This window comes from Ambystoma mexicanum, chromosome 9 (assembly GCF_040938575.1).
Source record: "Ambystoma mexicanum isolate Mex_15411 chromosome 9, UKY_AmexF1_1, whole genome shotgun sequence".
Classification (NCBI taxonomy): domain Eukaryota; kingdom Metazoa; phylum Chordata; class Amphibia; order Caudata; family Ambystomatidae; genus Ambystoma; species Ambystoma mexicanum.
The window spans coordinates 649,900,639-649,917,044 of record NC_090931.1 but is presented as its reverse complement, the minus strand read 5'-3'; the positions used below and the strand labels follow the sequence as shown (position 1 = coordinate 649,917,044).

The 16,406-nt window shown below is 46.6% G+C and overlaps 1 protein-coding gene across 2 annotated transcripts in view; it reads left to right on the top strand.

Moving 5' to 3' along the window:
* SERPINF2 (serpin family F member 2) overlaps nucleotides 1–16,406 on the top strand; it is a 236,873-nt gene that overhangs the window by 158,832 nt on the left and 61,635 nt on the right. Inside the window, exon 4 of one of the 2 annotated variants that reach the window (XM_069615370.1) lies at nucleotides 15,293–15,373. In XM_069615370.1, coding sequence (XP_069471471.1) covers nucleotides 15,293–15,373 — 81 coding nt within the window. Of the gene's footprint in view, nucleotides 1–15,292; nucleotides 15,389–16,406 lie in introns of both variants that reach the window. The other variant, XM_069615369.1, reaches the window with a different exon arrangement.

The window sequence follows — 16,406 nt, the reverse complement described above, 5'->3', positions numbered from 1 at the left end:
TTTGTTCGTCTGTGTCCGCCATCTTGGCAGCTGGTCCGCGGGCCGGGTCCCTCACTTCGGTTCCTGTCACTGCCGCCTTACACAGTCAATTTGCTGCTGTTCATGTACACCTCGAGCCCCCCACCTTCCGACAGCCGCTGGTCCGTTTTTTATTCAGTTTGAGGCCTTTTGTAGTTCGTAAGTGCCAGGATCAATCACAGATCCGCGGGAGCACCCAAGAAGAGCAGCCTATTCCATGGCTGCCAAGCCACGCCCCTAAATGTTAGTGTAAAAATTATGCCTGTTTTTAGATCTTCCTGCTATGCTGAACGTTCTTCTGTGTGTTTTTGAAGTCCTCCGTCTGCTCGCTTAGGACCGCGGTCATCATCTTTCTTTGGTGTTTTCAGTCTGTTTGAGACATAATAAACCTATTTCGCTGCTCGCCACTTGCCGCTTACTGCTCGCCCTACACTAATCTTACCTACCCCTGTTATGTGGAACCCAGTACTGTTCCTATTAAATATATACGAATGTGACATATAAAAAATATATTGTTTTGGCTATTTTAAACATTTCTATACTTTTGCCAAATATACCCTTTTGACATCTTGCCAGTTGTCAAAATTTCAAAAAAGGTTACTCAACCTTTTACCTGAAGTCTTCTAAGTCCTTGTCGTTAGAGATGGCCATACTTGCACATGCATGCTATTCTATACTCATCTGTTTGCACCTAACTTGGGGAAAATGCTACATATTTGAAAAGACTGTATCCCTTCCTGCCCTTTTTTCTGTAATCACCTGGGTCCTCTTAATGATCAACACCATGTTCAGTTGCAGCGTGAACCGATACTTACTACTTCTGACTCTTAACTGCTTCACAAATACCTACCTTTTGTCACGATATGTTTTTCCGATTAGATCACTCTGTTCTACTAGGCTATGTGGACATTCCTCCCGTGCACAAGAAAGGATAATGGGTTTCATCTGTAAAACATAAATCACCATTTATCATATACATTAAAAATAATGTAAAAAAGCTCACATATAGTGAAAACGGTCTTAGCCAACGATACCCTTTTGGCCCTTCATTAATTACATTGTCTCTTTTATTAAAATACACTATACTATTCAATTACAGCCAGCACCCTCAATTTTGCTCTTTATTTTTTTCAAATCTGGATTTTTTTAAAATTCATTTATGGTTCTTGCTGCTTTAATATCCATTCATTCATTTTTTATTTATTTTACTAAATTGACATCAATTTTTTAATTTTAGATTCTTGCTCCTATGCTGTTTAAGGTAAACTATATATTTTCACCTTCACCTAATTAGTCGAATCATAACACAAATGGTCATATTTATAATCCCTTGCATGCCTGTATTTTTATTTTGTCCCCCTATTTATTTCACAAGACCTATGCCATAAGAGCCTTTGATCCACAGGACACTTGGCACTCAGTCCAAGCTGTCCTGAATTTATGCTGAGCGCTGCTACATTATTGCCACATGCTATAAGTATGTCCCTTTTCTTTTTTCAGTGTGTGATGCTCCTAAAGAAACACCACTTCATCATCCATTGAATCTTATCTAGATATGTCACCATCAGTGACGTCAACCAACCTAGAACCTTCCTTGAGAACCATCACTGTCCTCCATGGTCCACTCTTATTGTCCATTCCTTTGAGCACGTTTATTTTCTTTCACCCTAGGTGTCACTCACCGGATGGAATGCCTGATGATCCTGCAGAGACCTGGACCTGACTTGATTGCAGAGCCATAGTTCGACCTAAACCAGGGCCTCATCTCTGTTGAGGGATTGAACTCTTTTCAATGATATGCCCCCAAGACTGATCTAACTAGAAAGACAAGGGAGGCCAATCACTTAAAAGAGCGGTGACTAAGTACAACTGGGTATGACTGGGATATACCTGAACTATGGTGGCTATATCTTCTTATAAGATACACCGCCCTAGTTATCCTAGAGAAGCGAGGAATGTTAGCTACCTGTCTATTGGATGGGAGTGAAGAACAACCAATAAAAGGGAATGTGGGTGGGGGTTGCCAGAAAAATCCAATGACCGTGTATGTGTTCTTACCGTGTTGTTCTGGGATGGTAAGGTGAACAAGAATGCACCACAACCAAGGGATAAAATAACAAGGGGGTAGGTTAGTACAGGGGCTACACCGACGGAACGAGGAGCACACTAGGGTCGGGTGGTGCACGTTACTGCAAAGCGTCCCTAGGTGCACGTACAGATGGAAGTCCTCCAAGACACTGATGCAGCGTAGATAACGAGTCAAATTGCAGAGTAATGCAGACAACCCGTACAACTGCGCGGAAGTAGAGCGATTGGGTAATGGGCAACAAACAAGAGTAGTGTATACTCCTACACCCCGTCCCCTTTCCTCCATACTTGTGGGACATCTCTCCGTCCTGTGGGACAGGACCGGAGCACTTTGTAAAAAGCATCCACATTTTTTTCAAAAATGTGTCCCTCCTCTTTCCTGCGCGGGGCCCGGCACGTGGCTGTAACCCCGCCCACCTTGGCTCCACCCCGCGCATCGCCCATCAGTCCTTTTCTCCGCTCGATCGGGGCCGGACGCACTTGCATCCTCGAAGATTTTCTTCCCTTTTTTCCTCTCTGGCTCTCGCTAGCGTTCGTTTACTAGTCTGTCTGTCTTTCAAATTAGACTTTCCAGATTGTTCATCGTGTCACCGTCGCTTCGCGAGTGCGGACCCCCATCCTCTTTGTAGTGTTTGGGTCCGGAACACCGTTGGGACTCCTGTTTTTACTGTGACTCCCTTTCGGTCCGGGCACTTCAACGTCGGTTGGAGCGCTGGGAGGAGGTGTTCCGACGAACTCCTCCTTCGCATTTTCAGGTGTTCATCGACGAGAAGAAAAAACTCCCGGTAAGTTCTTTACTTTTCAGAGCACCCTGGTCCGGGAGGGGCGTTGATCGCTCTGTTACCGGGGTTCACCCTGAGGTGCCCGTTGGGCATAATAATTCTACCAGAGTTTTCTCCGAGGGTCTCCATAAGGGGCCTGTGAACACCAGAGTACACTCCGAAGCCCCTCCTGTGGGGGCTGTTTGTAGACCCAGTTCTACTGAGTTGTGGGGAATCCGGAGTTCGCTCTGAGGCCTCCCTGTCGGCTTCCCTCAAAAACAAAACCGGGGTGCGCCCCGAGGCCTTGGCTGGGCTTCTAGTTACCGAACGGATGTTCGAGGCCCACGCAGATAAGGCTGTTACCGGGCCTCGGTCCGAGGTCCCTCGTACAGAGGCTAAAGCTACCAACAGTTCTGAGAGGCCGGACAAGGCTTTGTCAGTGAAAGCGGTTGCTCATCGTTCTTGTGGTGACACCAGATCTGTTGAGGGGGCAAAGAAACAAAGTTCTTCTTTTACCGGCAGTGCCGAGGTCCTTCCTTCGAAGGCTCAGTTGGCGGTTGGTATGTCACAAAAACATTCCAGGCCTCATAGTACCGGCTCGGCCGAGGTTCCTTATGTTAAGGCTAAGATTAAGACCCCTGATCTATCGACGGGGACCCTTGCCTCACTTCCTCACATGCCGCAGTTCCCCCTCAGATGAGGACAAAATGGCGCCCGTTCCCGCCACTACCACGGCGGCCATATTAGGTGCTACCCCTACAACTATGCCATCGGCTTGTGGTGTAGGGCTTGGTCTCTTGGGTGAACCTAAGGTCCCTTGTGCGCATCCTTACCGGCCGGTTTATGATTGGAACGCCCGGATGCCTCTTCTGCACAATGTTTCGTTGCTCGCGGGGGTGGCTCCTTTGATTTATGTGGATACGGTGGAGGGGCCGGTGTGGCACCCTTCCCCGTTACGTCCCTGGATTTGTCCACCTCATGAGAGGCCTCCTCAGGTCCCGAAACAATCTCCTGAGGATGCCTTTTTCTGTAAATTTCAAGCGCTTATGCGCACCGACCCCATGAGGGAATATTTCAAAGGGCTTTTGAAGGAGATATGTCCACCTGCGCCTTCGGCTCCACCAGTTCCTCCGGTGGTTCCGCCGGCGCCTCCCTTGCCCGTGGTGCCCCCCCTGCTCTTCCGCCTTTGCCTCCATTGTGCCCAGTGGACAAGGCAGTGCCTGACACGGCTCAGCAGGATCCTGACCTGTCAGATGACCCTCAAGGCGATCAGGACAACGAGGACCTTCCCCGTTCTATCAGAGCCTTTCATGACCGGGTACTGGACATGATGAGTTTCTTAGATGTTCCGGTGCCCGAGGCACCAGCTCCGCAGGAGAGTGTGCTTTCTGGGGAGTTGACCCTGTTTCCCTTGGAGTATACCGGTCGGCCTGTTCCTGCAGAAGGACGTTTCTGGCCGAGGTCCGAAGAGTCTGGGAAAAGCCACACTCTGGACTTTTTGTCAATAAAAAGATTGACGCGAGGTACAGGCTGCATTCTTCGGAAGAGGTGGCCCTGTCGTCTTGTCCGCCTTCCTCCTCCACAGTCCAGGCCTGCAGTATCCTCTTCCACAACGGCTACTCAGGTTCTGGGAAAGGAGAACAAGCTCCTGGACTCCCTCGGGAGGAAATCTTTGCCAACTCGGCCTTGCAGCTCAGGCAGGCCAACGCTGAATTGATATTGGCAGGAGCTAACATGCGGATGTGGAAAGGTCTGTCGGAGTTTGAGGAGCACATCCCGGTCGAGAAGTTGGAAGACTTCAAAGGAGGCCTTTCCGATGCCAGGGACTTGGCCCCGGATCTCCTGGAGGCTGTGGCTCATCACGTAGACACCTCGGCTCGGGGCTTGATGCTTGGGGTTGATACCTCACGGCAGGCGTGGCTGCATGCCACTAAATTTTCTAAGGAAGTGCAAGACAAGGTGTTGGACCTTCCATTCGATGGTAAGGAGCTTTTTCATTCTTCTACTGATGTAGAGGTCACCAAAACGAAGGATGGCACTCAGACGGCTAAATCATCGTCTGTTCTGGTTAAAGCTCCTTTCAAATCCCAGAGACCGTTGTCGCAAAGTCGACCTTCCTCTGGTTTTAGGGGCTTCCTCGACCGCAAATCTCGCAGAGTGGATACTCCTGCGGGGAATAGCTGCCGTAGACAACAGCGCACACGTTTTTTCTCCCGCTCCTCAGCCTCCTCATCAGGTTCAGGGGGCACCGCCACTGATAAGCCTGCCAAATGAGGGTTTTCCGTGCTCGCACGAGACCCCGTGGGAGGAAGCATTGCGTCTCATTTGAAGGCGTGGCAGACCATCACAGAAGACAGATGGGTCTTGTCAGTCGCTCGAGCGGGCTTCCGCTTACCTTTACCCAGCTGTCGGGCTCACCCTCCCTCAAGGCCGAGGTTCAGAAACTTCTGGACCTCGGAGCTGTGGAACCCGTTCCCTTTGGGGAGCGAGGGGAGGGCTTCTACTCCCGGCTGTTTACGGTGCCCAAACCCAACCAGGCTGGCCTGCGCACCATCCTAGACCTTTCCCAGTTCAATATTTTCCTACCCCAAGAGAAATTCAAGATGATCACGCCCAGCCAGATACGGTCCTCTTTGCAGATGGGCGATTGGCTCAGTGTTGTGGATCTTCAGGATGCGTACATGCATATCCTGATTTGGAATCCACACAGGAGATGCCTCCGCTTCTCTTTGGGAGAGGAGCACTTCCAGTTTCGGGTGCTTCCTTTTGGCCTCAGCTCAGCACCGCGTGTCTTCACGAAGATGTCGGTGATTGCGGCCTATCTTCGTCTCCATGGTATCCATGAGTATCTGTATTTGGACGACTGGCTCTTACGCAGCCCTTGTCCGCTAGCAGCACCGGGCAATCTCCAATCTCTCCATCAGCTCCTGTTCCATCTTGGGCTGTCGGTGAACTGGCGGAAATCTTCCATGACGGTCTCGCAGGACCTGATTTTCCTGGGTTTTCGCTGGAACACAATCGACTGCAGAGTGTACCTGACCGGGGACAGAATGGCGGATCTGTTAGCCACGTGTCAGATGTTTGTGCAGTCAGAGAGAATGTCGGCCTGGTGGTTCCAGAGGCTTCTGGGCCTCATGGCCTCGTGCGTGCTGGGTCTTCCTCTTCTCAAGATGAGACGGACCCAGATGGCTCTTCGGAGTTCCTGGCGTCAGGCTGTGGACCCGGATTACAAGCGGATAATGATTCCGGATTCCATGAGAGTGGACCTGGACTGGTGGTCATCTCTCAGCAACCTGTCGGTGGGCGTGGGGTTTCAGGACCCAGCCCCCATGGTGACGATCACGACGGACTCCTCCCTTCTGGTGTGGGGTGCAATGTTAGATCATCTTCAGGTCTCGGACCTCTGGTCGCCTCAGGACAAGCTCCTGCACATAAATCATTTGGAGCTTCTGGCGATTTTTCTTGCGCTCAAGGCTTTCAGACCGGACATTGCCAACAAGGTGGTCCGCATACGCACAGACAATGTGGTGTCGATGTATTACATCAACAAGCAAGGGGGAACAAAGTCTTCTCTCCCCCCCCCCCCCCTCGTGGACCTGTCCATCCAGATTTGGGAGTGGGCCGTGCTTCATGGTGTCTGACTGCTTGCAGTGCACTTCCCGGGCCAGCTGAATGTCACAGCGGATGCCCTCAGCCGGCGGACAGCGGTCAGCTACGAGTGGGAGTTGGAGGAGGTCCTCTCATGGATTTTCTCATGTTGGGGCACACCGGAGGTGGACCTCTTCGCCACGACGGCGAGCAAGAAACTTACTCAGTATGCCTCCAGAGGGGGGCTGGGAGCCTTCTCTCTGGGGGATGCTCTTGAGATTCCATGGCACAACATGAGAGCTTACGCCTTCCCGCCTCTGCCTCTAGTTCACTGTGCAATTTGGAAGTTGAAGAACTCTGTGAACTGTTCCCTTCTACTGATAGCCCCGTGGTGGCCGGCCAGGTTTTGGTTCTCAGAACTTCAACACCTGTCGGTGTATCCGCCGATCAGGTTACCAGTAACTCCCGATCTTCTTCACCAAGGGGAACAGATGTGGCACCCCTCCCCACAATCAGCTTGGCGGCATGGTGCCTGAGTTCAAGTCTTTAGAGCATCTGAGTTTGTCTGCGGATAACATGTGCATTATCCAGGCAGCCAGGAAACCCTCGACCAGATCTCAATACAGGAGTAAATGGCTCAGGTTCTGTCATTGGTGTTTGGAGAAGTTGGATCCGAGGGTGGCAACGATTGACACGATGCTGTCCTTCGTGTCCTCCCTAGCAGAGTCAGGGGTTCATGTTCTGTCATGCAGGACTTATCTCTCAGCGGTTTCCACTTACCTTTCTACAGACCTGTGTTCTTATTCTCTAACTAACCCAGTGGTGAAGAGGCATTTTGCTGGCTTGACACGCCTCTATCCTCGGTTCGTAATCCGCACCCGCCATGGGACTTAAATGTAGTCCTGACGGCGCTGTGCCATAAACCCTTTGAACCAATGGCTATGGTAGACCTCAAGTACTTGTCTTGGAAAGTGTCCTTTCTGGTCGCCGTTACATCAGCAATGAGTGAGTAAGCTCCAGGCATTGTCGGTGGAGCATCCTTTCTTGGTCTTTCACAAGGACAAGGTAGTCCTTCGGACACACCCGGCTTTCCTACCGAAGGTAGTGACCGAATTCCATCTGAATCAGTCGATCTCCCTTCCGGTCTTTTTTCCGAACCCTGCCTCAGAGGCTGAAAGAGTTCTACACTGTCTTGATGTCCGAAGAGGTCTTAAGTTCTACCTGGACAGAACTTCCGATCTTAGGAGTTCTTAACTTTTTGTGACCTTCGGTAACACTCAGGGCAAGCCGGCGTCTAAGGCAACTATTTCCAGGTGGATCGCCTGCCTGCATCAGTCTTTCACCGTCCAAAGGCTGAAACCTCCTAAAGGTATCCATGCACACCTGGTGCGGGGCAAGCCAGCCGCAGTTGCTTTTCAGAAATATGTTCCCTGGGAGTCCATCGCTAGGGCAGTTACTTGGGCCTCCCCATCTGCTTTCTGTAAGCATTACTGTCTCGACATGAGCTCTAGAGCTGACACTCAGTTTGGTCAGGCTGTGCTGAAGAACCTGTTTCAGTAAGGGGTATTTCCATCCACCCGTAGTTCCTGTAAGGAGTGCCTGGGAATCTCCCCCAAGTATGGAGTAAAGGGGACGGGACGTGGGAGTATTACCAGGTTACTCACCATAGTGACTACCTTACTCGTAGTCCATAGTCACCTTTCCTCCATACGCCCCCCGTCCCCTCTAATAAGGTTCCTCTGTTCTTGCTAATGGGTCTTTGACCCAGCGATAGAAAAGGACTAATGGACGATGCGCCGGGCGGAGCCAAGGTGGGCGGGGTTACGGCCGCGTGCCGGGCCCCGCGCAGGAAAGAGAGGAGGGACACATTTTTGACAAATATTTGGATGCTTTTTACAAAGTGCTCCGGTCCCGTCCCACAGGACGGAGAGATGTCCCACAAGTATGGAGGAAAGGGGACTATGGACTAGGAGTAAGGTGGTCACTACGGTGAGTATCCTGGTAAATACTTGCTGTTGAGTGCTCCGAGCAAGGCGTGATCAGAAGACAGTCCATGGAGACACTCTAGAGGACCGGTACACAGGAGTTTCAAGCAGCAAGGACGTAACTAACTAAAGGCAGTCCTTGTCAGCAAAAGGAAGGTGTGGTACCCGGAAGTAGGATTAAAAAAGGACAAAGGCGAAACTTCACAAACAAAAAAAGCCGGAATCGTCTTCAATTGGAAGCAGCGTTGCACGTCCTTCATGGTGTTTTGAGTGGCTCAAAGTGAGGCTCTGGGTTCCCATCGGAGGCAGCAGAGACATGGTGCAGGGGTGATGGGGAAACGTAGTCCAGATCCGATGCGGGAAACAGCAGCCACGGCAACAGCCTGTTTCCATGGCAATTTCCATTGCCTATGGAACAGAGCTGAAAAGCGACGAATCCTGTGACAAAAGAGGCTACTAGGCATCTTGAATGGATTCCGGGAAGCATGGTAAGCGTGCACTTTCATCCTGCGGGGTACCAACGAGCCCTGAGCCGTAACACTAGGGCTGCTTTCAATTCTAGAGGGATTATCTGTCTCCCCTTTTTATCCCTAGGTATCCGTGGTTTAAACAGAAATTCATCAAATATTCTCACCATTTTCTCCACTAGGCCAAATAGCCATGTTTAACGCAATGCTTATTTCATGATACAAAAGACCTCTGGCTCTAATAAAGCACCTCGCAGAGCCACTTGCCCTGTGCATGCCAATATAAATTCACCCGTGTTAAAAAGGTGTATCCCAAAAGTGGAACACACTATCCCTTGATCAAAATAAAAACCATAATTTTACGTTTTTTGTCATCCAGTCCGTTCCCAAAAATATTTACCTAGTGTCCGTAACAAATATAAAAAATTCCAATTATGCCACACTCTTACAGACTGAAAATTCATCAATAAAAAAACTCAACTTGTAGTTCCAATGAACCCTCAATCTTCTGATAGTTCCCACCATCTAACACCTTTCCTCTTTCATTCATGGACGTGTAGTCCCGGTGTATACCAATAGGGCAAAAATATTTCCTCCTACTGCCACATTAACCCTTGGTTTCTTTTGGGGTCTAGTGTCACTAATAATTCTGAGCACATCAAATCGCCCTGTGAGCTGTCCTATTGGTGGTGCATGCACACCCCTGTTCCTGTGAAAGAATTTCCTCCTACCACAGTGACACCTCCTATCCTGGGTGTCAATATCTATCCTGTGTTTACTTATCACTGAATCTGCATGGGGCTCACTGCACTTGCTCCTGCAGTGAATCCGTTTTACTCTTGCTCTAGCTGCTGTTTGCCTGTTGCACTCCCGGCACTTACGGCTGATGCACTGTCTGATCCTGAGCAAACAATTACCTAATTTATGAGCTATATACTGGGGGATGAACTGTCCCCACTCTTGAGAATTGTCCATCTTGCGCATATTCTTGACTTCCACATGCATGCACAATGTGCTCTGTCATCCCATATATTAAATATATAGGAGGAGCTCTTCTGACTAGCCCCCTTTTGAATAAATCCTCTTTGCACATTTACCTTTCTGCATTCTACCTTGGTTTTTCTATAAACCACCTTTCTCTAGTTCTCATTTCACTGCCTCGTGGCACAATCCCATTCCCTCCTTGATTTACTTGGCGCTGATTATTCGCCTGTGATGTACCTGCTTGCTTACCGCATTACCAATCCTCTTCCACTCGTCAGTATTGCCCCTCCTATGGAATATTTTCCACTTTCTCTTTGAAGTAACTTGGCTTTCTCTACATTTTCTTAGCATTGCCTCTTCTTGTTCTCCCTTTTCAGCAGCCTGCAATAGTAAGCGATAGTCAACTGTATCTTTGCCCATGAACTTGCTTTCCACCCCTGCTTGCTTCCAAAGCGTCTCTGTACCTACTTGAAACAGTCTCTGACATAAACTGTGATGAAATATTGCCACTGTTTCCACCCCTGCTTGCACTCTTCAAGGGTTTAGAGCTCCTGGTAAAAAAACAAGCGAATCATATACTTTTTTGTATCGTATGTTAACAAAACCTGATTTCCCTAACTGATCATCATGCGAAATAAAAGCGTCTGCTGTGTTTTTAAATATATTGTCTATAGTTCATTGATCGCCTATACTTCCATAAAATCACATGTGCATGTGTCTTCTCATGTACATACATGCATGTGTATGCATGCCTTCTCATTTTGCAAGTATATCATAACAGTAATTCTAGCCTTAACCATCTCCATTTCTTTCTCCAATAATTGTGCTAAGCTTCCTTCATTCTTTCCTGTGAGTACCAGAGCCTGTTTGACTGTTTTCATAAATATATTTCCATTTAAACAACTCTTACAAAATCTTCTAAATAATGCTCTCCTTATTCTTAGAAGGCAGACCATCAAGATGTGTACTTCTATAAAAAAAAAATATTTTTTCAACCTAATGTTTTCTCAATCCAATTGTTTTAAATGTACCATGTTTTTCTTTACTCGTTTTGCGTACGCTTTTAGTCTCGGTGTGCTTTGCGATCATTTCCCCTCATTGCTCACTGTTCCTTATGCTAAGTACATTTTTTTTAACATGCATTCTCATTTGTCCTTGTCATTCCCCATTCCCCATAAATATTCACTGTGCTTAGTTCAATATTATCCACTAATATATTAGCCTATGTTTTACTGCAATTTTCACCTATAATTGCATTTCAAATCTCAGCGACACCCTTTTCACTCTGTGACCCTGGACACAATTTTTTTCTAATTTCTTCTCCAAATGTCTCCATATTTTAGAGGCATAATGTATGGTGAGGGAAACATTGTTCCCCTTCTTGGCACCTCTCCAATGTGCTCTACATTTTTGGTGCATGTTTAAACCTTGTATTGCAATACATATCCCATGCCTTCTCTCTGTCCCTTAACTATTAATATTCTCGCTACTGTGGTTACCCAAAACACTTGTTTGTGCTTCCATTTAGCAATCTGTCCTTTTTCCCATAGTGCACTGAAGATCATTTTAACAAAATGAATACTTCTCTCCTTCTCATTTGCATAATTGGCCCATGCATGTTTCAGGATCTGTTCTTTTTAAAATGCCCCATCCCTTCTCAATAAGGGATGGCGCCTTGCCCCGCATAAAATCAACAACTTAGTGGCACTCCTTAGTGTGTGCTCAATAATAAAGCATCCATCAGTACCATATTAAATGAGCAGCTAACGCCCTGTCAATGGGAAATGACTTATGCAATCCTTAAACAGTATCTCAATGAGTAACCCCTCCCCCACCCCCAGTTCACACATATTCAGTAGCCGGAGATAGCCTTCAATACAAAAACAATATATTTCAAAACACGGATTCAACCATGTAGCTCTTCAACCTAAAGCAACAATTCTTCAAAATACACACCTTAACTTAACCACCCAGGGGTTAAATTGTCTCATAGCATCCTATATTTTCAACATGAATGCACATATGGTTTTCTAATCCACCTATAGCTTTGATAAAAACATGTAACAACCGCATATTGCTAATTCTCCTGTGCAGGCTGCCTCAGTTACATTAACTCAAAGAACTATCCCTGTGTCCTTCTGTGCAACAGCCCTACTTTTTTCTGCGATCATAAATAACCCTCCGAACTTTCACAACTTTATCTCTGTCCTTGCACGGACATTCCAGCTTGCTTCCAGTAGCGTGCGAACATAATTTTCTACGTGTCTACGCTGGCCTGCTGGCAACTACGCACATTACACTAAGAAAAAATGCTATAACTGTGGAATTTCACATTTAAAATGTGTAATCTACCTCTTTCTATTAATTGTGAACTGGGAGACCAGGATCTAATGTCGGATTTGTGTTTCAAATTGATTTAAACTTCTTAAATTCTTTCCTTTGTAAATGCATAGCTGGCTGTTTTAAAGCATGATTAACCCTGCTCATATTTGTCGTGCCTTACCCATCTCTCCTTCGTTTCCATAAACCGCAATGCAAACGTCTATCATTCGAAGCAATTTATTATCTTAAAGCAGTCAACTATGTAGGAATATAAAAATTAACCTTGTATCTACCAAAGCCCGCCCCTACAGGGGTTCAAAGTAACTACACATTTTGGCTGTAGACAAATGTTTTGCTTGATTCTTTCTTCATAGTATTTCAGAAATAACATATATGAATACAGTTATTAATGGCTTACTCAAAAACCCCCTATCTTTTTTCACTAGTCCCTGCCTATCTCTTGGGTGCTACATACCATCTACCTTAAATTAATAATGTTTTTTCTCAACTACCTCTTATTTTATACAGTTTCATCAATTCATTGTCGCTCCTTGACATCTTATTTTTACAACAAAACACATAGACAGAAAAAAAGACAGACAAGCTGGCCTTAACATGTATCTCCAGCGCTCTTCGCTGCTCTTGCACCTAAATACCCTAATAAGAGTGTAAGTTCTTCCCTTTCACAGACCTTGTCTAGTGCGTAGCCTATTTTGCCACTTGGATTTTGAAATAACTTCTTCTAGATGTTCCTTGAACGTAGGATTTTTGGGCTCATCTGCGATTCTCCTCGTCTCACATCTTCAAACAACATTTCTCATATATCATTAAAAAAACAGTTACCTGTATATTATCACATTACTTTTTAAATCATTGATTACCTTTAAATTACTTTTGGATTACTTTTAAGTTACCTCTAGATTATTTCTAAATTACTTTTAGATTACTCCTAGATTACTTTTTAAAAAAACCCTGATTACTCTTGAATTACTTTTTAAAGACCCCTTAAAAATACATGTCTTCATTTTCTCCCTCTTTCCCCAGTCCCCTATAATACATACCCCAGTCCACAGATGTCAAAGCGCGCCATCCATCCCATCCATCCCATGCTGACAGTCATGGGAGACCCCTTCTGGCAAACTGGGGGCACACTGCAGACTCATTTACTCACCGTTCGTCTTTGCCTAGGCATCTTCTCATGCCTGTTAGCATGCATAGATCTGGGTTCTTCTCCCTGGAAGGAATCTTCATGGTTAGCCAAGTGTAAAGGGGGGGACCCTGTTTCTCCCCTCATCAGCTTTGACACCTGTAGACATGGCACTGGAGACTGGAGTAAATTGGGAGATGGGCGTTCGGGCTGGTTTCAAAAATCATCTTTGATTCCAGGTTCACAAACATCAGGAACAGCAGCAATAAGCTCCCAAAATCACGGGGTGTATATAGGCAAATGTCAATGACATCATATGTTTATGCAAATAAAGGCTACATTTTCAATTGGCTCTTAGCTACCATATGATCCCTCTCATCCTTCAATTGGCTGGCTTGCTTGTCAATCACCAAGTAAACATGACATAATTCTGCACACAAGATTTGATTGGCATTCAATCTGATAGTTTGCATGGGATTCAGCTGAAAACTCATAAATTCTCTGACTAGAATAGAGCGGTCTTATCAGTCCCTCTAAGTCAATTTGGCTGGCTATACTGTACCTTTCCTGCCAAGAAATTCTAAAAATATACACCAGCTGCAGTGAGCTAACCATGAACTGCTATTGAACTACTGCCAAAGAATTACTCCTACTGCATGAATAAGGGTTATGGCACCATCTTGTTTTCCGGCATCCATTTTAAAATGTTAACCCTGTCTGGATACTTGGCCATTCTACCAAATGGCAGACCAACCTATTTTTGTACACAACACTTTTTCGATCCAGTTTCAGACTAGATTTTCGATATCCATGATGTACGTGTAATACTTTGACTGCGTGGGGCATTCTGACCCTAGAAAATGTCATCCTAAAAGATGCTTTTTGTCTTCAAAAAGCACAATAATCCTAATTTTTGCAATACTGGATCCACTGATCAGCCTGACATGCTACCTGTGTTCAGTTTGAAGGGAGGGGGAGGGGTCTAGCACCTCCCCTACAAAACACTGGGATTTTCTTAAAGGGTCAGAAGAACTAGAGAGCCTTGTGGCTGATCCTTAATATGATGTGGCATTTATAACTCGCCTATACACAAGTGTTTCAAGGTGCAACGATGCAAGGGAGGGGGAACAGAGGGAAGACGGACCCCGATCTTACTAGGCCAGGTGTCATTCAGATTGCGCAAGTGCATGGGAAGGGGAAAAATGTGGGAGGGGGAGGGGACAGTGCAGTACATGCGATAAAAAGAATAAATAAAACAATAAGTAAAAGTACTGTCAGCTGGTGACAAGTGCTAGGGTAAGCGCAGACATCAAGTGTCAAGTGCTGGTAGGGGGACTGTAGGGATACACAAAACAGTCCCCAAGTGCGGGGTTGCCAGGGAGGCAGTGCAGGTGTGCAACTGGCGGGGGAGGGGATCTGGGCCGAGATCAGAGGGTGGCCAGCTAACAGTGCAGTTTCAGCAGGAGAGGAGGAGAGAAAGCAGAAGCAAAGAGGAAGGTTTTGAGGTGCTTCCGGAAACTGAGCTGGTTCTCAAGTTTCAGGGGGGCGGAGAGGCTGTATCCTTGCAATAAGGTGTGTGTGACAAGGGCGTCTTCCACATACCACCTCTGGGTCCATCATTACACAGCAGGTTGAGGCATCCGCCCCTCTTGCTCGGCGCACAGTCTGCCCCTACAGCTGAGTAGGAGACTTCTTCACAGATGTCACAAATGCACTCAGTTTTACATAACACTAAATATTGGCATTATACTAACAGTGACACATCAATGTCACCTCTCTAATTGCTTTTGATGAAACATGATTTTATGAAAGAAATACATAATTCAATCTGTTTTTCCTCTGGCACATACGTGACATTCATATTTGAGATGTTTTCGTATTTAATCGGTCGATTGGAATGTGAAGCCTTGACTATTTGCTTTTAAATCGCAGGTGGCTGTGATCTCTGATGGGCATGCTGAAAAGGTGATACCCTTGACAAAACTCCAACCCAGCGACCAGAAAACACAACAGGTACTTATAACAAAGGTCAGGAGCCGGTTAAGGGGCAGAGGGGATTTTATTAAAATGGATGTTAACATGGAGAAAGTAGTATTTTGGCAACTTACTTCTAAGGATCAATCTATAAGGAAAATATAAAACCTATAACTTTAACATAACTTGTGCCATAGGAATGTGCTTGGAACATACCAAAGGAAAATGGACTAGCACCGAATCTGTTCATCAGGGTCATGCTGAGTGGCTAAATGGCCCCGCCACCAATACACAAGTGGATCCCAATCGCAATCCGCGGCCTGATGCCACTTACCAAAACTAGTGCCTGAGGCACATTTTTAGTACCATTTTGTTCATGTTACACATGTTGCATTTTCATGTGTTGGTCCCCTGCCCTGCGCCCTAGTGATGGGGGTCGCAGTAATTGTATCGCTTACTGCTCCCTTGTAGCTCTTCTTCTCTGGCTGTGTCCTTCCCACTATGATTTGAAAAGTGCTCCTTTCATCCCAAACCTAGGTCCGCACTGAATAAATGCCTGTATAATAATTTTTAAAAATGAGTCCAAGCTACCAGCTGAACAGGACACTGGTGCATTCAACAGGACCACAAAACAGGCCCACACATGCCTGTTGGTACGCCATTTTAAGATTGCCCCATCAGCCCGCCATAGTCTGCTGCTCTCTAGCTTCCACTCTTAAGCCTAGAACATCTGCTTATTCACGCTGGCGTATATCCGCGGAACAGTGACCATTCACTTCAGAATGTTGATCTCACTCCACAGTATTTGTTTTAAAACACAATAAAAAGAAAATGCAAATGTCCTCCTTAGGCAAATCTGTGGGTACATGGATTGACTGAAGCACCGTGCTTGTGCAAGTTGGAGGCTCGCGGCGAGGTGCAGCCTCCTGTTTGCCTAAACCTCAGTCCTCGCTCTCGACCCTTCAGTTTCCCGTTCAGTCCCTTCCATCCTCCCAGTGGCACCATATACCTGCTCAGGGAACTTCTTTTCTCTTTAAATATTCCTGTTTTGGATTTTCATCCTTCCACTTCC